This window comes from Zingiber officinale, chromosome 3A (genome assembly GCF_018446385.1).
Source record: "Zingiber officinale cultivar Zhangliang chromosome 3A, Zo_v1.1, whole genome shotgun sequence".
Taxonomy (NCBI): Eukaryota; Viridiplantae; Streptophyta; class Magnoliopsida; order Zingiberales; family Zingiberaceae; genus Zingiber; species Zingiber officinale.
Genome location: NC_055990.1, coordinates 164,678,732 through 164,704,286, shown reverse-complemented (window position 1 = coordinate 164,704,286; position 25,555 = coordinate 164,678,732). Strand labels below are relative to the sequence as shown.

At 36.9% G+C, this 25,555-nt stretch overlaps 3 protein-coding genes across 3 annotated transcripts; all 3 read left to right on the top strand.

The window, feature by feature from the left end:
- Positions 1-988: 988 nt before the first annotated feature.
- LOC122053371 (CDPK-related kinase 3-like) lies at positions 989-7,333 on the top strand. The gene is made up of 11 exons (XM_042615392.1): positions 989-1,696; positions 4,379-4,509; positions 4,807-4,848; positions 4,969-5,077; positions 5,199-5,277; positions 5,485-5,781; positions 5,972-6,081; positions 6,303-6,410; positions 6,536-6,598; positions 6,712-6,879; positions 6,977-7,333. The coding sequence occupies exons 1-11, from the start codon at positions 1,154-1,156 to the stop codon at positions 7,109-7,111; spliced, it is 1,785 nt and encodes a 594-aa protein (XP_042471326.1). The 5' UTR covers positions 989-1,153; the 3' UTR covers positions 7,112-7,333.
- A 6,464-nt stretch (positions 7,334-13,797) lies between these two features.
- On the top strand, positions 13,798-18,130 carry LOC122053370 (uncharacterized protein C119.09c-like). Its single transcript, XM_042615391.1, has 3 exons — positions 13,798-14,173; positions 14,838-14,986; positions 17,762-18,130. The coding sequence occupies exons 1-3, from the start codon at positions 13,988-13,990 to the stop codon at positions 17,892-17,894; spliced, it is 468 nt and encodes a 155-aa protein (XP_042471325.1). The 5' UTR covers positions 13,798-13,987; the 3' UTR covers positions 17,895-18,130.
- Positions 18,131-20,658: 2,528 nt separating this feature from the next.
- Positions 20,659-25,280, top strand: LOC122053367 (3-phosphoshikimate 1-carboxyvinyltransferase 2). Its single transcript, XM_042615389.1, has 8 exons — positions 20,659-21,045; positions 21,169-21,413; positions 21,486-21,639; positions 23,927-24,141; positions 24,227-24,344; positions 24,409-24,616; positions 24,697-24,758; positions 24,836-25,280. The coding sequence occupies exons 1-8, from the start codon at positions 20,713-20,715 to the stop codon at positions 25,052-25,054; spliced, it is 1,554 nt and encodes a 517-aa protein (XP_042471323.1). The 5' UTR covers positions 20,659-20,712; the 3' UTR covers positions 25,055-25,280.
- Positions 25,281-25,555: the final 275 nt, after the last annotated feature.

Below are 25,555 nucleotides of genomic sequence, written 5' to 3'. Positions count from 1 at the left end.
AAAAATTGAATCGTTGACTAGTCTTGTTAAATTTTGAGTTTTTTTCTCCATTTTTAATTGGACCGACATAGCCTTGGTCAAGCGTGGATTTCCTTTTGAAAAAGTCAAACAGTGGCAAATCACGAGGCAAACAACAAGAAAGATTTGAAAAACAATGATCAAAAAACAGCCTCAATTAGTCAATTTAAGGAACGTGTCTGTTTGTTTTGAAACAGTAAGCGTCGGGCGTTGACCGGTGGGTTGTATTCTTGAAGTCAACGAAGGCGTGAATCAGGCAAGACAATTTTGATAATTAATGAAGTTACGATTTTTATTAGGATTTGTCGACAGAAATGCAACAATATAAAAAATTAAATAAATTGTGAGATCAAAAGGGAATTGACAACTCATCGTATATTATTGATTAAGAAGTTAGAACTCTAATTTAGATTAATGACCTGCAACCTCTGGTCCACGTTGAAGACATCTCATTAATATCAAAAAAGTCAAAAAAAAAAAAAAACTAATTATCTTAATAAGCATGCTCATAGATTTGCATTTGATCAAAGGTAATCATTGGATTAGCATCTAATCCCATGCAAAACACGTTTAATAGCCCAAAACGTGCCGTCATAATTAAAAATCTATGCACCACGTCAGCCAACCGATATCTAACTCCAATTGTTTACCACGCCTACATCAGAGCCATTAATTCTAGTTCTGGGTTGCAATATCCAACGGCTATGTTTGTAGCCACCTTCATCTGCATTTATTTGTTAAGCGGTTTGAGGTTCAATGACGTTGTCCAACCAACGCACACCTTTCTTCATCCATTGATTGTGTTCCACGTTTCACTTGAATGGGAATTGGAAGACGTGTCGTGTTTTTGGTCGACAGTAGATTGATGTTTGGGTCGTAGTCCTTTAGTTTTACATATTGGCCCCTCGAGTGTAATTAATTAAAGTTTGATACTTTGGGAGGTCAGCTATTTAACGTCGAACGACTCCTCTGTTCCTCGTCTTCCGCTCCTTCCTCTCGTCCGATGCCGTGCCTTTGACCGCCTTCGTGCCGATTAAACCCTCGATCGATCGGATTCGAGAACAAAAGGAAGGAGAAGAGAAGAAAAGGGTAAGCTGCGTCATCGGGGGGCGGCGAAGGAGGAGTTGGCGGCGACATGGGGCAATGCCACGGTACGAGAAGCTCCATCAAGGACGACGACGGGAAACGCCGACGCCGGAGGGCCAAGACAATTCCGAGCAACGCGGAAGAATCTGGTGCCACGCCTCCCCATGCAGGAGGAGGCAGTGCCCCCACCACCCCTGTCCACCCGTCCTCCACCTGGCCCAGCCCTTATCCCCCGGGCTCCGCTAGCCCTCTCCCAGGTGGTGGCGCATCTCGTTCTCCGGCAAGGTTCACCCCGAAGCGGTTCTTCCGACGGCCCTTCCCGCCGCCATCGCCAGCGAAGCACATCAAAGCGGCCCTGGCCAAACGGCAGGGTGCCACGAAAAAAAAGAATGGGGTCGTGCCCGGCGAAGGTGGGGGGGATGCGGAGCAGCCTCTTGATAAGAGCTTCGGATATGGGAAGAACTTTGGGTCGAAGTATGAGCTCGGGAAGGAGGTGGGACGCGGCCATTTCGGGAATACGTGTTTAGCCACGGTCAAGAAGGGGGAGATGAAAGGCCAACGTGTTGCTGTCAAGATCATCCCCAAAGCTAAGGTGCCGTGACATTATCCAAATATACATGTCTACTTTTATAAGCGAAAAATTCGTTTTTCTTTTCCCATCATGTCGTTCGTTTAATCGTTTTCCTTTTGATCTACTTTAGTCTTTAGTCATACGGCTCTTGTTTTTGTCATTTGTTCTTGTTCTTGAATACATTGACGCTTAGGTTGGATATGCAGTTTTTTTTCGGGCTGCCTCCTCAACCTTGCTTTTAGAAATAATTTCAAATTAAGTATCTCTTGACATGCTTGTTAGATATTGTTTCTCAAGATATGAAGAAATCCCCATAGGCACATATACTACTTTTTATTGTTAATAATGCAGCTGGTGGAGAACTGACTGGAAAATTAGAAAGAAATCATAAGCCAAAAACTCAACGGTACCAAGTTCAGTCGGGTTTGGCCAACTGGTCTCTCTCCACACTAGAACATGAAAACAAGAAGGAAACTATTGTGTAGCAACCTTAATAGAGCACCTAAACACCATAAAAATAAACTAGAAATTCTTGTTGTCTCTAAACCATAACCAAGTTCTCGTCTTGAGAGGTTAGGAAAACTAATTCCGGCACTTGGGGTATTTGATAGATTGATGGAGTATCCTAACAACTTCGAATAACTTGTACGCACATGTCTTTAGTTGTAAGTGACATTTATTTCATTTAAATGCAGCATAAAGATAGAGAATGAAGGTAACAACTAACAAGCCTAGAACGGTGCAAATCATTTAAGGCTAATTGCCCATTTAACTATATAGAGGGAGGGAGAGATGGAAAGTTGGAATCAATGTACTGACAATCATCATATAGCTGCAGATCCTATATATAAACAGTCATTAAGTGACAAGGATAATTGATGAAGTGAAAAAGAAGGAGAAACCCTCTAGGTGTATTAGACTGCAATATTCTAATGCAAGAGAAATGAACTTGCCAATTTGTTAAACCCCCAGAAAATAGGATACAGATGGAATAGATACAAAGTTCTCTGCTACAAAAACAGTAGACTGAGACATTACTTGAAATGTGCAATATCCATCATATGTGACAAAACTTTGTATATGTTTACTGAAAAAAAATATGATTGTACATTATCAAAGAGTTTACTAGTATTTGTTGGTTGTATGTTGAATTTATTCATTGTGAAATGGGTAACTTTCAACAACATACAAAACCCTTAGCTAGGGCGGTAAACAAGCTGAGCCGAGCCGAGCTTAAAATGAACCAAGCTTTTGAAATGAGTGTTCAAGCTTGGCTTGGTTTATTTTTTATGAGCTTGAGCTTGTTTGAAGCTTGCCTTGAGCTTGGTTCGTTTAGATGTTATCAAGCTCTCAATTCAAGCTTGGTTTGAGCGTGGCTCAAGCTTGGTTCGAGCTTGGTTCGTTTAGATGTTATCAAACTCTCAATTCAAGCTTGTTTGATTGTTTGAAACTTTTAGTTATTTGATTGGTTATTGAACTTGATAATTTAAATTTATTTATTTGTTTTATTTTATTTTATTATTTATTTAGCATATTGAAAAGAATTTTATTAATAAATATGGTTCGTGAACATTGTTGTAACGACCTGGCCCCTTGGCCCCTTGGGTGGCCCAACTAGCGGCCCATTTGGCTGTCCCTTGGGCGGCCCAACTAGCGGCCCCTTATGTCATCGACCAACGACCCTCGGCTGTGCCGTTACTCACTAGGTCTTCCCACTCCTGGCTAGTAGATTTTTGCCTTCCCCAGGATTCGAACTCTAGACCTCCAGGCTAAGTACTAGAGTTTATAGTACTTAGTCTGGAGGTCTTCGAATCCTAGGGAAGGCAAAAATCCACTGGCCAGGGGGTAAAAAGACCTAGTGAGTAACGACACGACCGAGGGTCATTGGTCGACGACTTAAGGGGTCGCCAAATGGGCCGCCAGTTGGGCCACCCAAGGGACCGCCAAATGGGCCGCCCAAGGGGCCGAGGGGCTAGGTCGTTACAATAAAAAGGCGTCTTTTTATTGTAACGACCCGGCCCATTTGGGGGTCCATTTGGCGACTTCTCATGTCGTCGACCCTCGGCCGTGCTTACTCACTAGGTCTTTCCACCCCTGGCCAGTGGATTTTTGCCTTCCCCGGGATTCGAACTCTAGATCTCCGGGCGCTCACTTGGCTACCAGAATTCATAAACTCTAGTACTTAAGCCTAGAGGTCTAAAGTTCGAATCCTGGGGAAGGCAAAAATCCACTGGCCAGGGGTGGAAAGACCTAGTGAGTAACGGCACGGTCGACAGTCGACGACATGAGAAGTCGCCAAATGGACCGCCAAATGGGTCGAAGGGCCGGGTTGTTACAATTGTTCATAAACATTGTTCACGAACGTTAACGAGCTGAACACATATGTATTCAAGCTTGTTTATTTAGCTTAACGAGCTATTCAAACTTGTTTGTTTAATTAATCTTATGTATATTGAACGAACATAAACAAGCTTTTACCAAGTCGAACACCAAGCTTGTTCACAAATACTTGGTTCATTTACAGCCCTGCCCTTAGCTAAAACTCACCAATCATTATTCAAAAAGAAAAAATATACACTGCTTTATAACTATATATGAAACTAGTTCGTTCAAGGTTTGTCCAGAGAACATTGAAGCAGTTGTATATTTATTTGAGTACTTCATGAAAGTCAAATATGGTTTATGAGATTTTTCTTTTTGCAGATGACAACACCAATATCGATTGAAGATGTTCGTAGGGAGGTTAAAATTCTGAAAGCTTTGTCCGGGCACAAAAATCTTGTTAGATTTTATGAAGCATGTGAGGATGCCATTAATGTCTACATCATAATGGAGTATGTCTTATCTATTTCCTTTTGACTTTACTAGAAACTTGTTCTCAATATACATGATACATTTGGATTTACACGTGTTTATTTAACTTGTAATGTTTAGCTACTTTCAATTTGAGGTAATTAATTTGAAAGTGCCGGTTGTTTGGGTTTGTTTAGAAATTCATTATTTTTTAACAAATGCTTGTAATTTAGCCTTTACCTAATTGCTTCTTCTCATAGCTTTCATAAGAGACAATGTTTGAGTCTTTTAGTGTACTTGGTACGTGCAATTTATGCTGCTCTAATTTTCTTTCTCAGATTATGTGAAGGTGGAGAGTTATTAGAAAGAATCTTGTCCAAGTAAGTGAATTCTTTAAGTTAAATCAATTTCTACTCATCAGGAATCTCCATTTTTAGCCCTCATCTGCGTAGTGCTTATTGTTTTTCTTTTTTTTCAATTCAATTTCCTCTATTTCAAAGAGGAGGGAAATATGCAGAGATAGATGCAAAAGCAATTGTTTCGCAAATATTGGGCGTGGTAGCCTTTTGTCACTTTCAAGGTGTTGTTCATCGTGATCTAAAGCCAGAGGTCCACTGTTTTTTGCTTAATGCATATTATATAAGTTTGAAATGAGTTGCATTTACTTTTGTTCTTGCCTTAGTTAAAACCCATGCGTGTTGCTGATGTCTTCTTCTCTATGTTGTAACAGAATTTTCTCTTCACAACTAACGATGAAAGTTCTCCGATGAAGTTAATTGACTTCGGTCTTTCTGATTTTGTTAGACCAGGTAATAAATATCTATTGTTGATGTCATATTTGGCATCTCAGTATATTATTTATTCCTTTGAATTGAGATAGTTGCAAACATTGGTGGTAGTATTTGGATTTCCCACATGACTTCCGATATCTTCTGTAGCTGATTGATTACCATATATGAGTTAGCTTTTTGCATGATTTTATGCTATTATTAAAGAGTGGAATATTTCTGTCACAGACGAAAGACTAAATGACATTGTTGGAAGTGCATACTATGTTGCTCCTGAAGTCCTACATAGATCATACAGCACTGAAGCAGATATGTGGAGCATTGGTGTTATAACCTACATTCTACTATGTGGAAGTAGACCTTTCTGGGCACGGACGGAATCAGGAATCTTTCGATCAGTATTGAGGGCTGATCCTAATTTTGATGATACACCATGGCCTGATGTATCTGCAGAAGCTAAGGATTTTGTGAAAAGGCTGTTGAATAAAGACTACAGGAAAAGAATGACAGCTGCTCAGGCTTTGAGTAAGTTGTTTAACTGTGTTCACCCAAATTTTATGTTATGGATTGTAGAACACATGAGACTCATCAAATAACTAAATGATATATTTATCTTCCATTCTCTAAATTATTTAAATCACTCTTTTACTGTTTATTTTTGTAACTTCTTTTTCTCGTGGTTTTCATCTGATATTAAATATGTTTTTTGTGGCAGCTCACCCATGGTTGCGAAATGATCAAAGGCAAATTCCTTTGGATATGCTTATTTATAGGTTAACAAAATCGTACCTCCTCGCTACTCCTCTAAAACGGGCTGCACTGAAGGTACCTGCCATACGTGTCAGGTGGATTGGCTTAGTGGTGCATGAGTTATAACCAATTTGGCATAGCTATTTTCTGTTAAGTGATCACCCAAAAAAAGTAGTGTACAATAAAGGACGGAGTATTTCTTCACAGTTATTGGGGATTCTGAACAGAATTTTAGATTATATCAGGATTTTTTTTTTGCCTACTTTGTTATATAATCTTACTTTTTCTTTCCACAGGCACTGTCGAAAGCTATAACTGAGGATGAACTCTCCTATCTGGAATTGCAGTTTAAGTTACTACAGCCAAATAAAGATGGGCTGATTTCCCTTGAAAACTTTCAAATGGTATCTTGCCTATTTGATTTCATTCAAGCTCTTCAGTTGTTTATAATTTTGTTTCTTTTTTCCCCTTTCTTTGGGTGATAGTGTCATACACATTTGAGATGCCTGTTCTTTCATACTCCATGCAGGCACTCTCACAAAATGCAACCGAAGCAATGAAATTATCAAGAATTCCTGAGATTATAAATTCAGTGAGGCATCTTGTCTTCTTGCTAATTAGTAGTTAAGGGCTTTGTTGTTTAGGCAAGACTATCTTCTGTTATTGGGGTTAATTGTGAAGTTTGGGATATTTAAAAACTCACAGTTGGATGTGCTATCGCAAAGAAGGATGGACTTTGATGAGTTTTGTGCTGCTGCAATCAGCCCGTATCAGCTGGAAGCTTTGGAACAATGGGAACAAATATCAAACACAGCATTTCAACACTTTGAGCAGGAGGGTAATCAGATTGTTTCGGTGGAAGAGCTAGCTCAGGTAGTAGATATACCCATACATAGCGACTTGTACTGTACAAGTAAATTTTGTTTCTAGTTAAATTATCTAGATCATGATAAAACTACCCCCTCTGCAGGAACTGATCCTCACTCATACTAATCATTCCTTTCTACAAGACTGGATCAGACAAGAAGATGGCAAGCTCAGCTTGTACGGGTACACCAAATACTTGCATGGCGTAACTGTTCGCACCTCCAACACAAAACAATAATTAACTCTTCAAACAATTAATATACTGATGTAATTATGTGTTAGAATGGTTCTGTCTACCTTCTCCAGATCTCTGCTTCTATTTATTTATTTATTCTAATGGCGATTCTTTTGATCTTGGCTTTCTATAGAATGGTGCTGGGGGGAGATGTGTTTGCAGTGTGACTGATATTGGAACCACATATTATTGTTGTTGAATTCTAAATTAAAGTATTTGAAATTGTTCCACCCCATAAATTGTGCATGAGAAAATCATGCAGTGTAAATCTATGAAAATTTACTTTGTTGCGGCTAGGGAGGTAAACGAGCCGAACAGTATTAGGCTCGAGTTCGGCTCGTTTAAGTTATATTCGGGTTCGAGCTCGGCTCGAGCTCGAATCGAGCTTTTATCACAAGGCTCGAGCTCAGCTCGTTTTAGAATTATCAAGCTCGCGAGCAGTTCGAACTCGACTCATTATTAGCTCGATTATCAAAGTTAACGAGTCTAACTCGTTAAGCGAGCTCGGGTTCATTTTCGAGCTCGTTTAGAGCTCGTTTTTGACTCGTTTTAGAGCTCGTTTTTTGACTCATTTTAAATTTCATTTTAAGGCTCATTTTAAAATTCATTTTTTGGTTCGTTTTAAAGTTCGTTTTTTGGTTCGGTTTAAGATTCGTTTTAAGGCTCGTTTTTTTGGCTCGCGAGCCTATAAACGAACATGTTCACGAGTTCACGAGTCGAATATCCTTAAGCTCGAGCTCGGCTCGATAAAACTGTCGAGCTCGAGCTCGGCTCGATAAGATAAACAAACGAATTCGAACAAATTTTTTATCGAATCGAACTCCGAATAACTCGCGAACCATTTATTTCATTTACATCCCTAGTTGCGGCTGCTGAACACCTATATCTATTAACATAGTTACTTTATATATATATATATATATATATATATATATATATATATATATATATATATATATATATATATATATATATGACAAAATGATGTGCATGTTTGTCTCATTGTCGTTAAGCATATGATGAATAAAGTAATTATTGTTTCCACGCAATACTCAGTTGGTTGGAGAATAATATACTTATTATAATTTGATAAAGATTAATTAATTTATCTTTTTTCATATAATTTGGACGAATTATGAGCGTATTTGAGATGAGCATAATTTTTTTTTACTATAATAAATAAAGTAATTATGTTAATAGATATAGGTGTTCAGCAGCCGCAACTAGGGATAAACATAAGTTATGATATTAAGCGTAAATAAGACAAAAGATTAGAGGATGAATTGATGAAACTCATTGTACTTTCTCACTTTTGAAATGATTAGCTTGAAGAGTAATCATTCTGTTTTCATTAGGTGCCTATCAATGGTAAAGATTATGACACTATTAGTTATTAAGATTATAGTAGAAATTATGGTCGAGATTTTAAGATCTAATTTATCATATTTCATATTCACAATATATATTCTTACCTATTAGCAGTATATATTCTTACCTAAAATAGATTAGCATTAATTATTGTATATATTCTTACCTAAAGTAGATTAGCGGAAATTAATGTAATTGTTGTAAATATTTTCTTATCTAAAATAGGTTGTATGGTAATTTTTATTTAAAGAAAAGATTATAAAAAAAAGTGACATTTAGTCATTTTATCAAATATTATTATGGTATCAGAGTCCACCTATGAAATTCATAACTAAATCGTTGAATCTCTATCAGTTTTTTTTTATTTCCATCTTACAAAGTTTTTTTGTTTGCTGTCATTTTTTTCTTTTAGGTTGATTAATTTTTGATCAAAAACTTTGGCTTAGAGATTTTATTTTGTTTGGAATAATATCTACTGAGAATTTTCTTAGAAGAATGTCTACAGAGACTTTGACTATCAAATTCACAGGAAAAAATTATGCAAAATGAGAATTTCAGTTCAAAATATTTCTGAAAGGAAAAAAACTTTGGTATCACATTGACGAATCTGATCCTGCTCCTAAAAAGGTAGATCCGCTACCTTAGCGGCCCCCCTAGTATCGGCCCCACGGATATGGAGGGAGGTTCATGCAGGTACACAGGGCATAGGCGCATGGCGGGGTAAACCCCAGGTCGTTAGTTCCTGAGAATCGACCCCTGGCCATTACGCCAGAGATACCATGCACCCACCGCCTACTCCTAAAGAAATTACATAACTTAGTTAATGGGAGGCAAAGGATGCTCAAATTATCTCTTGGATTTTAAGTTCTATTGAACCTCATATGGTGAACAATTCACGTTCCTTTAGTACGGCTAAGGAGATGTGAGATTATCTGCAACGCATATAACATCAAGATAACACTGCAAGACGATTTCAACTAGAACTTGAGATTGATAACTTTAGTCAAGATAATCTCCCTATTGAGCAGTATTATTCTGGATTTATTAATCTATGGAGTGAATATTTTGATCTTATCTATTTAAAGGTACCTAAAGAAGTTTTAGCCAGTCTTCAAGCAATTCATGAAGATAGTAGACATGATCAACTTTTGATGAAATTGAGGCCAAAATTTGAAGTTGCACTAGTTAGATTACTGAATAGAAATCTTATCCCCTCCTTGGATATATGTCTTGGAGACTTTTTACGTGAAGAACAAAGAATGGTTACACAAGTTGTTCTAGGTTCGTCCAAAGAAATATCTGAGGTTGTTAATGTTGCTTATGCGGCTCAAGGAAAGAACCAAGGAAAGGGACCAATGCAGTGCTAGAGTTGCAAAGAGTTAGGACATATTGCCCGCAATTATGATAAGAAATTTTTGTAATTATTGTAAACAGAATGGAGACACTATCAAGCAATGTCCTACACGCCCAAAAAATTGACGAGGCCAAACTTTTCAGGCTGTTATCTCAAACCCTACCACTATCAGTTCTACAGCCACAATTGTTGGCACAAATCAATCTTTTGCTACTCCAGAAATGGTCCAAGAGATGATCATCACATCATTTTCTACTCTTGGATTTCATGGTCCAAGAGATGATCATCACATCATTTTCTACTCTTGGATTTCATAGTCAAGTTAAGATTGTTTCTTCTCCTTAGTTTGTTGATTCTAGAGCATCAAATCATATGACTGGATCACCAAATTGGTTGCATAATCTTTAGAAGTATACTGGTAAACAAAATATTCAGATTGCTAATGGTAGTAATCTTCCAATTATAGCCATTGGTGATATTGGACCTTACTTTCATGATCTCTCCTGGATTATCTACTAGTTTAATTTCTGTTGGGCAGATGGTGGATAATAATTGTGATATAAATTTCTCTCGTCATAGTTATCTTGTGCAGGATAAGAGGTCAAGGAAGGTGATCACGAGGGGGCCGGCCTAAAGTGGACAGATTATTTCCATTGCAATTTACTATTGCTAGAACTTTGTCTTTGGCTTATATTATTATTGAAAATAAGGTTGACGTTTGGTATAAACGATTGGGTCATCCAAATAATGTGATATTGTCTCATTTGATGAAGTATGATTTTCTTGGCAACAAACATTAGTGTTCTTCTAATAGTTTTTCTCTTGATTACTCTATTTGTAAACTAGGAAAAAGTAAAGTGTTACCTTTTCCTACTTATGGTACTCGTGCTAATATATGTTTTGAGATTATACATAGTGATGTTACTCCTATCATTTCACATGCGTAGTATAAATATTTTGTGACATTCATTGATGACTATAGTCGTTTCACATGGATATAATTTCTGCGTACCAAAGCTGAAGTGTTAATTGTTTTCAGAATTTTTGTGTCTTATTTTGAGACTCAATTTTCCACCTTCATTAAGGTTTTACGATCTGATAATGGTGGTGAGTATATGTCACATGATTTCCAAGCTTTTGTACAACAGAAAGGTATTATATCTCAACGATCATGCCCTTATACCCCTCAATAGAATGGGGTGGCTGAATGGAAGAACCACCACTTGCTGGATATGATTCATACTTTACTCTTAGAGGCATCAGTTCTACCTAGATTTTGGGTGGAAGCTCTGTTGACTACAATTTATCTAATTAATTGGTTATCTTCTCAACAATTGAATTTTGATTCTCATTATTTTTGTCTATTTGGTATACAACCTGATTATCATATGCTTCACACTTTTGAATGTGTTTGCTTTGTTCACTTACCTCCATATGAATGTCACAAGCTTATAACTCAATCAGCAAGGTGTACATTTATGGGTATAACACTACTCATAAAGGATTTTTCTGTGTTATGATGCTGTCACTAATTGACTGCGTGTTTTTAGAAATGTGATTTTCTTTGAACATGAGTACTATTTTCGACAGCAATATCTCCCTTTAAACGGTGTTGTTCTTCCTAGCTTTGATGATATCTCTCTCTCCATTGAGCATTTTAAACCTACTTTTATCTATCAGTGATGACAACTCCCATCATTGCAAATCCTTCCTAACTCTGATCCAGTGCCCACTTTAGTGGCTCATCGAAGATCTAATTGTATTAGTCGTCCTACTGATTGGTATGATTTATTTTTCTATTTTAGCTAATATTACAGTTCCTACCTCTTATTCTCATGCCACTAAACATATATGTTGGGAGAAAGCTATGCAAGAAGAACTTCAAGCTCTTCAAGAGAACCATACTTGGGATATTATTCCTTGTCCCACTGATATCAAACACATTAGTTGTAAATGGGTATATTCTATTAAGATGAGATCTAATGACTCATTTGACCGATACAAAGCAAGGTTGGTGGTACTCGTAAATCAACAAGAGTATAAAGTTGATTATGAGGAGACATTTGCACCAGTAGCAAAAATGACAACAATGCGACTTGTTCTAGCTATTGCTATTTCTAAGGGTTGGTCATTACGACAGATAGATGTCAAGAATGCCTTTTTACATAGGGATCTTAAGGAAGCAATTGATATGACTCAACTATCAGGATTATTTTCTACACCTTTTTCTGATGTTTGTAAACTAAAAAAGTCACTCCATGGTTTAAAACAAACTCTGCATCCTTGGTTTGATAAGTTTCGATCCATGCTTATCGCTTCTCTTTTGTCCAGAGTCAATATGATTCCTCTTTGTTTCTTTGCAAGATTTCTAAAGGAATTGTTTTGCTCCTAGTATATGTTGATGATATCATTATTACAAGGATTGATTCTAATTTGATTTCTTAGTTTCAACAGCGCCTTCAAAGCTCTTTTCATACGAAAGACTTAGGTCATTTACGCTATTGTTTAGGCCTTGAAGTGAACTCTACAACAATGGGTATTTTCTTAAATCAGCATAAATATATTCAAGAGATAAATATATTGGCAGGTCTTCGAGATGGTCGATCTGTTGATACTCCCTTGGAAGTGAATGTTAAATGTCGCTGTGATAAGGGTGATTTTCTTCCTGATCCCTCCTTCTATAGACGTTTAGTGGGGAGCTTGAATTATGACATTTCTTTTGTTATCCAACAAGTTAGTCAATTTATGCAGGCCCCTCAGTACCTTCACTTGGCTACTATTCGTCGCATTGTTCGCTATTTGCAAGGCACTTCTACCAGAGGTCTTTTCTTTTCTATGGATTCTTCTATTCACTTGGTTGCATATACTGATGCTGACTGGGCTGATTGTTCTAATACTCGACGTTCCATTACTAGCTAGTGCATGTTCATTGGCAACTCTCTTGTCTCTTGGAAAAGCAAGAAGGAAGATCGGGGTGTCAAAATCCTCCACTGAGTCTGAATATCATGTTATGTCCTCTGCATGTTCTGAGATTATTTGGCTTTGAGGATGAGCTTGGCTTTCCTCAAATGGAACATCCTTCGCTTCATGCGGATAATACTAGTGCTATCCAAATTATAGCTAACTTAGTGTTTCACGAGTGCACCAGGCACATAAAAGTATATTGTTACTCTATTTGTTAAGCATATGATGTCAATGTCATTTCTCTACCTTATATCATCATTGTTTAACAGACTGCTAATGTATTTACTAAGATTCTCTCATGACAATAATACAGTTTTATAGTTACCAAATTAATGCTTTCTGATTATCCAGCATCAATTTGAGGGGTATCAATGGCAAAGATAATTACAATATCAATTGCTAAGATTATGGCAGAAATTATAGTTGAGATTTCAAGATCTAATTTACCATAATTTGTATATTAATAGTATTAATGTAATTACTGTAAATATTTTCTTGTCTAAAATAGGTTGTACAATAATTCTTATTTTTTAAAAAATTATAAAAAAAGTGACATTCAACCCTCTTATCAAATATTATTAGTGTCCATTTTAAATGATAATAGATTTATTATAATAGATCATATATCAATTTTCAACAACCATATATTTTTTTAAAAAAATATTTTTAGAAAAAAATTTCTCACCCTTATTCACTTAACGATGGACTATATAATAACCTTTTGTTACCATTAAAGAGCCATTCTATTTGTTTTTTATTTTTTCAAAATTGATTTCTATTGTTCTCTCTTTCATAAAATACCACCCTCTCTTTTCTCCTCACGTAATTTTTTCATTTAATATTAAAAAGAAAAAAATGATAAATAATATAATTTTTAAGAATTATATAATGCTATTTTGACGCCCAATTAAAATTTTATCAAAATAATATTAAATATTAAAAAAATAAATTCGTTGTGGAAAAACTTTCTGACTAAAGAGAAATATAATGAAACTTTTGGAGGAAAAAACATAAAAGTTGGGCGTCCTCTTTTTCTTCTCCATCTGCCGACGGAGAGGAAGAAAGTCCAAAATCGAGCCCTTCTCTTTGATCCTTGTCCTCGTCTCCTCTCCGTCGATCGCTCGCGATTACTATTCAACCGCCGTGCCTCTAATTGGATTCGATAACTAGAGGAGGGGAAGTGCGAAACTGCGATGGCGATGCTCTACGTGCAGACGGTGCAGCCGACGGATCTGAATAAGAACACGGAGTGGTTCATGTACCCTGGAGTCTGGACCATCTACATACTCATCCTCTTCTTCTACTGGCTCCTAGTGCTCTCCGTCTTCGGCTGCTCGCCCGGCATGGCCTGGACCGTCGTCAACCTCTCCCACTTTGCGGTAGGCCGCCCGCCAAGCCCTGACCTTTTGTCTTCATTCCGATGTGTTTTTATTTATTTATTATTATTGTTTTTATTTCTTGCATGGTCGTTGAAGATCTCGTTCGTAATATTCAGAAAGAGGGGTTTTGGATTCAGTTTCTTCTTTTTAGTTCAAAAAAGTTGGGATTTTGTCGAATCTATTCGTCATTTTGAAGTGCAGTTGAGAAAAGGAGAGCAAAGACAAACATCCTGGAGCTCCCTGGCTTCGAATTCTTTTTTGTTTCTATTTCCTCATTGGTTTAGGCTCGGAATCATAAAAAATAGATTTCTCCTTTGGACAGTCATATCACTATATCCGCTAGACTATCTATTATCAGCTCCTCTTTCTGAACAGCTACAGACGAGTTATATATTTGGTGCTACTGATTGAACTTATAGAGCTAAAAGTTTGATATTTATTGGCTAAATTGAATGGTTAATGTCAAAGTCTGACAGTTCAAAGTTACATTAAACAATTCTACCATTCTCTTAATTTGTTTGTCTGTGTCTATAGGACTGATTCGGTTTTTTAGTTTAACTGCGTTTTTTGGATTGATTCGCATGACCGCATGAGTACCTGAACTTTTAGTTGTAAACGATTTCTTCCTCTGCTGAATATTAGTTTATTTCTAAACTTTTTCCAGGTTACGTATTACTTCTTCCATTGGGAAAAGGGGACTCCATTCGCCGATGACCAGGGTATCTACAATAATTTGACATGGTGGGAGCAAATAGATAATGGGAAGCAACTCACACGTAACAGGAAATTTATGATTGTTGTACCTGTTGTCCTGTGAGTACTATGCTTTTGAACCCCTCTTTTATAAGCTCTTGATATTTCCTTGAAATTCCAATTATTCCTTATTTGTGATCTTAGAATCATATAGAACTGTCATAGTAATTCAAATAGCTTAGTAGATCCCTAAGTTGAAAAATTACAAAAGGTGAGAATTGGAATTTCAAAGAAGCTCATGTTACGCACGATCTAAATTGGCTGGATTTGTGATCGATGCATTCTTGAACTGAAAACTCTTCTCTGTGGCCAATTATAATGTTTTTATAAAATGGGAATTCTACTAAGATATTTACTTGACTATTGTGTTTGGAAAATAAAGTTATGGAAACAATAATTGCAGAAAGAAAGTTCAGGATTTGGAGATTTAGTCCAACTTGGTTTTATGTTTGATTGAAACATTCTGAAATTTATTAAGCAAAAGGATATCATAACATCATACAGGTAAAATGCAAATACATTGATACATAGGGATGACAACGGTTCGGGTTGGGGTGGGTTTGGCCAAATCCAGAACCCGCCTCGCCTCCCTTTGGACCCGCCCCGCCCCGTGAACCCGGCGGGGCGGGTCCGGGTTAGATCCGCTATATTTAAAATATATTTATTTCAATATTAAAATATTATAAAATAAAATTTTAATTAAAATATAAGAAAAAATATAATTATATTAATAAACTATATATATATATATATATATATATATATATATAGGTTTGGGGCGGGTCCGGTTAAACTCAGGACCTGCCTTAGACCTGCGAGTTTATTACGGGGCCGGGTTTGAACCCGCCCCATTGCCATGATTCCAAACAAATTCCAATTTTCTTTTTCACATTTAAAATATAAGAATTCAAATTATATTTCTTAGGAATTATTATTCAATCATGAAATCAGAAATCTTTTCCAATGGTTGATCCCAAACAAGTCATGGACTCTTGAGACATGAAATTTTGATTCCCACTTCTTATCTCCATGGAAGTAAGGATTAATGTTTGAAATTCATGCTCTGTGAAACTATTAGGATTTGTTAACTTACACAATGAGATTTAGTTTTCTGAAAGTGTGGATACAGTAGTCATAAGGACGCGAGCATATGCTGCTTATGCCTTTAGATGTGCAGATATATCATTCAAAATATAAAAATCAAATTATATTCCTTAGGAATTATTAGAAATCATTTCCAATGGTTGATTCCAAACAAGTTGTGGCCTCTCTTGAGACATGAAAATTTGAATCCCACTTTTCATCTCCATGGAAGTAAAGAAATTCGTGATAAATGGAACTATTAGAATGTGTATCCTCACACAATGAGATTTAGTTTTCAGAAAGTGTGGATACATTACCCATAAGGAAGTGGGCATGCTGAGTATGCCTTTAGATGTACAAGCATTACTACGATGGCTTATCCTTGTTAATGTTGGTTAATTATAGTAATTACTAAATGATGTTTTATGGGAAATGAATGCACTCTCCTTTCCTTGTGAATAACATTGTGTTAGCTAACAAGAAAAGGTTTATTTATTTTCTAAAATTGCTTACCTCATGACATGGTGACATTATACTTTAGATTCCGCATATGAGAATTGATTTCACCAACTACTGTACAAGAAAAAAAAATTGAAATCCCCAACCCACCCACCCACCCCAAAAAAATGTCCTACTTAATTTCATGATACCATCCGAGGTGACTGGTCATGTCCCTACATATTGCCTTCTGTAGATTTATTCATGCACTACAAGTATTTCGTTATTTGCATATGTAACTAAACTCTAAACCTAACTAATTATATTTCCTGCATATCACTACCCCAGGACTTTCCAATAATCGAGGCACTTATGTTTTTATTTTGTTATGGAATTCTTTTTAACAGTATTGCTACACTGATTTCTGTATTTTCTTAGTGACTGAATTTTTCTTGACTTTCTCAATTTTTTTTAGAGATTCCTGAGTTCCATGGTCCATATTGTGCATTGCACGCCAACAAGGTTGGGTGTGGATGGTCAGTATGTTTTCCTGTTGTTCACAACAAAACAATATGGTGTTTTCCTTTATTTTTCCAGGATCTGATGAAAGAAGACCTTTACCTTCACCTGTCTATTTTTTCCTCTAATATCTAGCTATATACATATGGGATGTCAAGTGATACGCTTTATCTAATACCTTCGAGTCATCACATTTTCTTTATCATAGGAACGCATAGGAATTGAAATCATTGGCTTTTGGCACATGAGCATCATTTTATTGATAGCAAGTGCTTTGTCTTGGCAATATGTGGAAGATATCCTATTTGAATCAGTAGAGTCGAGCATTCTTAGATAACCATAAGGTAAATGCAACTAGCACATGTTGTGTTGCTCATGATCATGATCAGAATTGAAGACCAAAAACTGATTCTAAAATTTCATTCTCTCCCAAAAAAATATTCAGGTTTAAGTCTTTTTGTTTAATTTACATAGTGATCATTACCTGCTATGCTATTAGGCAGTACAAGCTTAAACTGGCTTCTACAATCTGTATACCTACTGCTGGTTACTTTCATGGTAATTTCTTAGCTTTTTGAATGATCTTCCTTTTCTTTATTTTTCCTTGCCGGAGTAGTTCATCTTTATTCGTGCTTTTCATACTAATTTCTGCTTCAATCGCACACAGTCTGTCATCCTGTCACCATGTCAAGTCAGGCTACTTAGTCATAATCATCTCAAAGACTATCCTTATGTTTTGACATGTGAAAGTATTTAACTTCTGTTTCATGCATTTGACTCTCTAGTTCTTGACAGATACTTGATTGCCTCGCATACTACTAATTACCATCATCCAATGCTTTTCTTGAACACGCTCGCGGTGGCAATTTTGGTTATTGCCAAGTTCCCCAACATGCATAAGGTCCGAATCTTCGGAATCAATGGATGAAAGGTTTATTGCGCAGAAGGTATCTTGGTCTATAATTTTCATTCGCAGTAGTTTATACAAGTCTTTTTGGGTAATCCTTTTAACTCTGCGACGATGCATAGAGCCTTAAAAAAGATGGGCTTGTGTTCATGTATAGAACATCTGAAGATTGTAGCCGTGGATGTTTTGCTGCTTTTGTATTTTATTTTATCTCAAACTTAATTTCTTTGATTTTTGATATAAATATTATTTACTCATCTGTGTAAGCTTTTTTCTGGGCCACTTCCTGCATCATTGTGGATCTTATCTCCTAAAATGCTTGCAACAAGTTAAATTTGTAGTACCGAGGTAATGGTGTATAGTTAAGCCTTCTAATAGATAATCAAGGGATCTAATATTCGATCTCAGTTATGATACATTATAGAGGGTTTTCTCTTCAGTGAAGTTGATCTAAGAATGATGATCATTTGGATAAATTTTTATTAGCAGTTTTTAATTTATCCTGGTGGTCGGATGGTCATCTCTAGGATTAATTAGTTCTAAGAGTTGGATATCTAGATTAATATTATTGTGCTCATTTAGAGCAATGACAAAGACTAATCACAATTTAAAAAAAGATTCCAGCATCCTCTCATGTGTAACTTCCATTATGTGGATTAGCTTCATTAAATTTTGTTCATGATCTTGCTTGGTTTTTTTGTTCATAAGTCCTTAATAAAATTGTTCTTTGTCCGAGAATCAAATAGTTACTGAGTGGACATTTCAGATTCAAATTAAAATAGAAATGAGATTAAGGATAGATATGAATTTGGCACCGTTAGACTTCATATTAAATAGCTAAAAAATTTATATTTGTCGCATCACTAGTTTATTAAAGTAATGTATCATTGTTAATGACTGAATTATATTAAGATTATGAAAGGAAAGAGACTTATAGAGTTTTTTTTCAATTATCATTGCTAATCATTGAAATGAGAAGAATTTTTGAAATCTACATTCATATTCTGAAGGGCATTTTGAATGTCCCGACAGTGCTCAGTTAGTTATGTTGGTACAGAGAAGTACAATAATCTAATTTATATTTTGATATTGTTAAAAGTTCAATTTAGAAGTAGAATAGTTAAATTCGATATTAGGTAGGGGAAGTTTCAGTAGATCGTGAAATCAGACAGAAAGTTTAGATGGGACAAATGGATATGACATCTGGCAGATGAATTCGCTAGGTCTAGAGAACTGATATCGAATCAAGTAGAAGCTCTGGTAACATCTTAGATGCTGAACAGTTAAAATCTAAACAGGCTTGGAGGACTTGATGTTTGGCCGGTAAATTAAGATAAGTTTCTGGAGAGAGTATAGTGAGGTTGACATTTTATATGCTAATCCAACTAAAAGAAACTAATGAAGATTTCTAAATTAAGATCAAGATCGTCCTAACTGTCTCATACATGTATTTATATATCCATCCAACACTGATTTGCAGGACTATTAGTGTATTATTGTTGTGCTAATTTTATTTTGTAGATTAAATAAAGTTTGAGTTGACAGAGGATTCAGTCGATTAAACAGAAGGTTCAGTCAATTGATCCGGCCAGTATGGCACAGATATAATCATGTTCTACAGATTTAGAAACACAGTGTTATTGGTCGACTAAAACTTTTGATCAGACAATCAATCCATAAAAAGAAATGACAAACGATCAAGTCAGATTTCACGGGAATGAAAATCTACCTCAACAATTGCACTCAATCTTTTACTATTGTTTCTATTCTTTTTCATATTTATTTGAATCTACTTCTTCGGAAAAAAATATATATTAAATTATCCATTGAAAGTAATTAAGAATGTCTAGTCTTAAAATAATAGTCATTGGACTATGAATCAAATAAAATCAATTGAGTTTTTACCTCTCTTTTATTCCGCTCCTATTCACTTTAATTCAGTTTTATGTAAGAAAAGAAAAGATTTAAAATGAGAAGTTCTTCTCTTAATTATTTGGAGGAGGTCGATTATAAATTAAATCTATAATTTACTTTCTTTGATGAGTAAACAGATAAGTAAATAAAAGGTTGAATTACAGGGGTATAGAAATTTATACCCCGTCAATTTTGAGATTTAATCCTAAACTTCACATTGTGAACCTCCGTTCACTGACCACCTCGCTCGATAACGTATGGGGGTGAAACCTCTGACCTCGTGGGTCATCCGAGATAGCATGGGACGAAAGTTGCTGTAAGAAGATCGTCGGGTCGAAACTCAGTGGTAACGGGGGAATAAATTTCCTATCTCTGTATCCCATCCGGTCCGTCTCATGTTAGCTCGGGTGCTGTGATTTATCTCCCTTATAATGATCATGGGTCTGGTCGGTGGAGGCCCTGGGGATGAGGATTTCATCATTTTGCTGCAAGTATGGGATGAAACCCACCTAACTCGGTGGGATTAGGTGAGTCAACTATAAATGCACGTTTCCTCACAATAACCCCGCCTGCGATCGCTAGCTTCGCTCCGCCACTCCGTTCCCCAACCACCCACGCCCGCTGCCACTGGGGTCATGATGGATCAGCTTATGTCCCGCTGGACTAACGCACCGCTTTCGCTGAGGTAGGTGACGCGAAGGATGGAGGTTGGTGAGAAGAGAACATGAAGTAAACAACGACGTAGGATACGATTTTACATCGACGATGGATAGTAATTCTGAAGTCTCAACGAACCTGTTAACGTCATTGGTCACGACTTAGGGTACTACAAGCGGCACGGCCTGCTTGGGTTTATTTCTACCGTCTTCGTCTTCTCTTCCCCCAAATATTTTTGAGAGAGAGAGAGAGAGAGAGAGAGAGAGAGATGGCGCAGGCGGCTATGGCGAAGGGAGTGGCGGTGAACCCTGCGCTGTTGTCGTATGGTTCTGGCGGATCTCGTAAGCCGTCGCCCGTTCCTTCTTCTCTCCGTGTCGGAATGATAGCCAAGCACGGACATTTAGGTAGCTTGAAGGCGGGGCATAGCCGGAGTAAATGGAATCAACTTCGAGTTTCGGCCTCTGTCGCGGTGGCAGCTGAGAAACCGTCAGCGGCGTCGGAGATCGTGCTTCAGCCGATTAAGGAGATCTCCGGAACGGTTAAACTCCCCGGATCGAAGTCCTTGTCGAATCGGATTCTCCTTCTTGCGGCCCTCTCCGAGGTGAGTTGATTGGTTCGAAGATTGAATCTTCCGTTCGGTTTTGGGTTATTGGGATGCGCTGTTTCGATGAGTTTTAAGGAAAAGATAAAATTTGCGCATCTTCTTGTTGTCAATTTCGACCAGGGAACCACTGTGGTGGACAACTTGCTGAACAGTGATGACGTTCGTTATATGCTTGCTGCTCTTAAAACCCTTGGCCTCTCTGTGGAGGATGATGCTGAAACTAAGAGATCAATTGTTATCGGGTGCGCCGGGCATTTCCCGGCGGGTAAAGCTTCCAGCGATGAAGTTAAACTTTTTTTAGGGAATGCTGGCACTGCAATGCGGCCACTGACAGCAGCTGTTACTGCTGCTGGTGGAAATGCAAGGTTGTTAATGTTTTTGCTCATGCAAAAGATCTTTATTTCGCTTTGTTGTAACGTGTCTCATTTTGTGTTTAGTTATGTTCTTGACGGGGTTCCTAGAATGAGGGAAAGACCCATAGGGGACTTAGTTGATGGATTGAAGCAGCTTGGTGCAGATGTTGATTGTTTCTTGGGCACCAATTGTCCTCCTGTTCGTGTGAACGCAAAGGGAGGTCTTCCGGGAGGCAAGGTTTGTCTTTCATTTTCACAAACCTTTATCTGCTTCTATCTTGCCAGTGCATTTTCTCTTATTTGCTTTACACATACAAGAGCATCAACGACTGACTCAGTAGAATAATTGGTTCTTTCTTTCTGACATACCATGTAGAATTTTGCCTTGAACCAACTGAAGATACTAATTTGTATGTCATTCAATCGAGTAACTATATTTCTTATAATCATGTATGTGATGCACTTATGAAATATTGCTATTATATGATATATAAAACCATAATAGAATGAGATAACTAACCTAATTACAAGTTCATTCACAGAAGTAGCTCCAGTATTCTTATGTCTAAGTGAAGTTACTTCCACTAGTTTGTATCTTATCCTTCACTCAAAGTATTTTTGGCTATGTAGATTTGTCTATCCTAATCATTACATTTTTCTAAATGACAAGAATTTGTGATTGCCTATGGGAAAAGTGGAGAGAAGCTTAAAAGGATAGTATATGGCATATCTTCTTTTTCCTTGTCAATGAATTAAAGGAACAATTCAGCTATATACATAAAACAAAACTTTCTAGGTTACAAGTTGGTCTTAATTAAACACTATGAAGGCATAAATGGCTTTTTTATGTCTCATTACTTTGTTATGGATTTCTATGTTGTTTACATGGAATTATACCTGATGAAGCTTGGGATATACTGAGAGTAATTTTTCTTCAAAATTGTGTAGTACGGCTTTGATTATGCTCAATTGCATTGATAAGGGTGATCATTTAACATCAATCAGTGTTCATATACCTTCTTAAATTATTTTGAAATTATGCAAATAATCTTAACACCATTGCAGCATGTCTGAAACTTGACAATTGTCAGACAGACATGCATTTGCATGCAACTTATGTCATCCGACTAAATCATAATCTCTCCTGTTTTGAACCTTAATCTGTATGTTGCATACAGCAACAGATCATGATTCTCAACGAGCTAACACTTTGTTCTATGATTTATGTCATACACCATATGTTGTCTAGCATGAGATATCAAGGAAAGAATTGCTATGCTTACCTTCCAGTTGTTAGACTCGCTTCATACATGGTCCAATATATTATGTGAAAGTTTCAAAGGCTAAGGAACTATGGATATCTTTTTGTGTTTTTTAATCATGAAAACATGTTGTAAAAAATGCATGAGCAAATGGGTCAGTTTTTAATCTTGTGATGGGGGCTGTGAATCACGACTCTGTTTAGGGAAACAATTGCAGAAAGGAAGAGACTAGGAAGAAGATTGTTTTCAAACTTTATTTGTACAAGATAAAAAAAACATAAATCAAAAGTGAATTATTTTTTATTTTTTGAGGCTCAGATTTGAGCTCTAAAGCACTTGAAAGTAAGTATTCTGTCTAAATCAGACAAAAGCAATTTTGAGGAAAACTAGGGAAGATTTTCTCAACCTTTTTCTTCCCTCCAGTCTTTTCCACCAACAGAAACTGAAGAAGAGTGTAACTTTGGAAAAAAATTTCTATTACTTTATTTCATTGTTGTTTTCTTTCCCTACTTGGAAACATGCCCAAGGTTGTTATTGCTTGATGGGTAAGATTTTTTTACATTGATTCTCTCCTAAACCTTCTATTAGCCTCTTTATAATCCAGTCTTTAGGTAAAAAAAGGTTTGGATCCATTAGCAGTTATGATCAGTTTACTTATCAAGTCAATCTTATTTTTATCATAAATTTGAATTTGATATTTTTGATTAACAAAGCTGTAAATAGCATGAATTTAGCAAACAGATAGATGGTAACAAATTCCTTAGTGCCACATGGTTTTGGTAATTATTCCATTGCTTGACTATATTCTTATGACATTCACATATACTTCGGTGCATAGCATAGAGTTCAATGGAGTACTAAAGTTCATATATTTGACCCCAAATAGTTGGATTTTAGGATTTGACATGATGGTGAAGTTAAGAAATTTATATACTTAACTCCAAATTTGCAGCTATGACTCTAAATCAAGTTAGAAACCTGACTTAATAGCTGCAGTGCATAAGTCATGTTGTGCAATCTTTGTAGTAATTAAACGTTGAGTACATCATTTATTGCTGCAGTATCCCTGAAAAAGAACCATATACTAAACCAGTATCTGGACAATTAATTTGGTTGGATTTTTTTTTTTGTTCTTCCACGATGAACTTAAAGACTTTGTTGTATGTTTCCGAATATAAATGAGCTTATGTTTCATATTCTTCTCTCTTTTTCTGATACTAATCTCCTTTATCTTATTCTTTATTCTTTCACCATTCTCATTAGGTGAAACTCTCTGGATCAATTAGCAGCCAGTACTTGTCCGCTTTGCTCATGGCAGCTCCCTTAGCTCAAGGAGATGTCGAGATTGAGATCATTGATAAGCTCATTTCGATTCCATATGTTGAAATGACTTTAAAATTGATGGAACGCTTTGGAGTGAAGGTGGAGCATTCTGACAACTGGGAGAGATTCTTCATCAAGGGTGCTCAGAAGTACAAGTAAGTTCTAAAGTTCAGTATCAATTATAACATCGCTAAACTAATTGATGAAATGCTACCATCATTTGGATGTTCCTTATGGTAGGTCTCCTGGAAATGCATATGTCGAAGGTGATGCATCGAGTGCTAGTTATTTCTTAGCAGGTGCTGCAGTCACTGGTGGTACTGTCACCGTAGAAGGTTGCGGAACTACCAGTCTCCAGGTAATTTACATTGTTTTCTATCCATTTTTTTTTACCCATCTCTCTCATTCTCCCTTATTTCTAGGGCGATGTTAAATTTGCCGAAGTTCTTGAGAAAATGGGAGCAAAGGTTTCGTGGACGGAGAATACTGTAACTGTTACTGGTCCGCCACGGGATCCTTCTAAGAAGCATTTGCGTGGTATCGATGTCAACATGAACAAGATGCCTGATGTAGCCATGACCCTTGCCGTCGTTGCACTGTTTGCTGATGGTCCTACAGCCATAAGAGATGGTATGTGTCACATTTTGCTCTACTTTTGCAATGGTGGCTTTTTTTTTATCAAACTGAATGTTTCTTTCTAAATGGATCAGTGGCTTCATGGAGGGTAAAGGAGACCGAAAGGATGATAGCCATTTGCACAGAACTTCGAAAGGTATAGGCAATAAATATTTGGTGGTTCTTTTTACGCAGATACCTTGCTTCTCCCTACTCATTCATTGCCTGTATCAGCTGGGAGCAACAGTGGAAGAAGGCCCTGATTATTGCATCATTACTCCCCCGGAAAAGTTGAACGTAACTGCAATTGATACATATGATGATCACAGGATGGCGATGGCATTCTCCATAGCAGCCTGCAGCGATGTTCCTGTAACTATCAATGACCCAGGTTGCACGCGAAAGACCTTCCCTGACTATTTCGATGTCTTGCAAAGGTTTTCGAAGAACTGACTGGAGCCTCCTGGACAGAGAGGCAAGCGGTGGATTTATGATCTCCGTCGATGAGCAATTGCTTATTTCCATTCTGCTAGAGAATCCTTAACAAGGCTACCAATGGCCTTATATATTTTGTAGAGAAATGTATTTGTATTTTATGCCATCATGACCTGAGGTGTTGCTTCAACAATAATTGACAGATGATGATGCCTTTTATGAAGAATGAGTAGCATTTCTATGACGAACACATTCATTTCCGGTTTTCTTTCTTTGCCTTTCAACATGCAAAAACTTTCAAACTCCTTTAATAAATGAATAGACAGTTTTTATTAAAAAGGGGAAAAAATGCTACTGCCATCGATAGCGTCCGCCGCCGCCGGCCTGTGGCAGCCAACCACAACCTTTGGTTTCTCCCTCATTGCAGTAGCTAATGGCGAACCTTCACAAAGTCTTTGAGTTGAGAACAGAGTGATCGAATAAAGAAATCATCCTCAACTCCCACTGGCTCAGTGGATG

Excerpts from the sequence above, each read along its gene's own strand:
- LOC122053371 (XM_042615392.1), top strand. The coding sequence starts at position 1,154 with ATGGGGCAATGCCACGGTACGAGAAGCTCCATCAAGGACGACGACGGG. Across the intron at positions 4,849-4,968 it reads TTAGAAAGAATCTTGTCCAA|AGGAGGGAAATATGCAGAGA; the intron begins GTAAGTGAATTC and ends TCTATTTCAAAG. Across the intron at positions 5,278-5,484 it reads TTCTGATTTTGTTAGACCAG|ACGAAAGACTAAATGACATT; the intron begins GTAATAAATATC and ends TTTCTGTCACAG.
- LOC122053367 (XM_042615389.1), top strand. The coding sequence starts at position 20,713 with ATGGCGCAGGCGGCTATGGCGAAGGGAGTGGCGGTGAACCCTGCGCTG. Across the intron at positions 24,142-24,226 it reads AAGGGTGCTCAGAAGTACAA|GTCTCCTGGAAATGCATATG; the intron begins GTAAGTTCTAAA and ends TCCTTATGGTAG. Across the intron at positions 24,759-24,835 it reads TTTGCACAGAACTTCGAAAG|CTGGGAGCAACAGTGGAAGA; the intron begins GTATAGGCAATA and ends TGCCTGTATCAG.
- LOC122053370 (XM_042615391.1), top strand. The coding sequence starts at position 13,988 with ATGGCGATGCTCTACGTGCAGACGGTGCAGCCGACGGATCTGAATAAG. Across the intron at positions 14,174-14,837 it reads TCAACCTCTCCCACTTTGCG|GTTACGTATTACTTCTTCCA; the intron begins GTAGGCCGCCCG and ends AACTTTTTCCAG. Across the intron at positions 14,987-17,761 it reads ATTGTTGTACCTGTTGTCCT|ATACTTGATTGCCTCGCATA; the intron begins GTGAGTACTATG and ends AGTTCTTGACAG.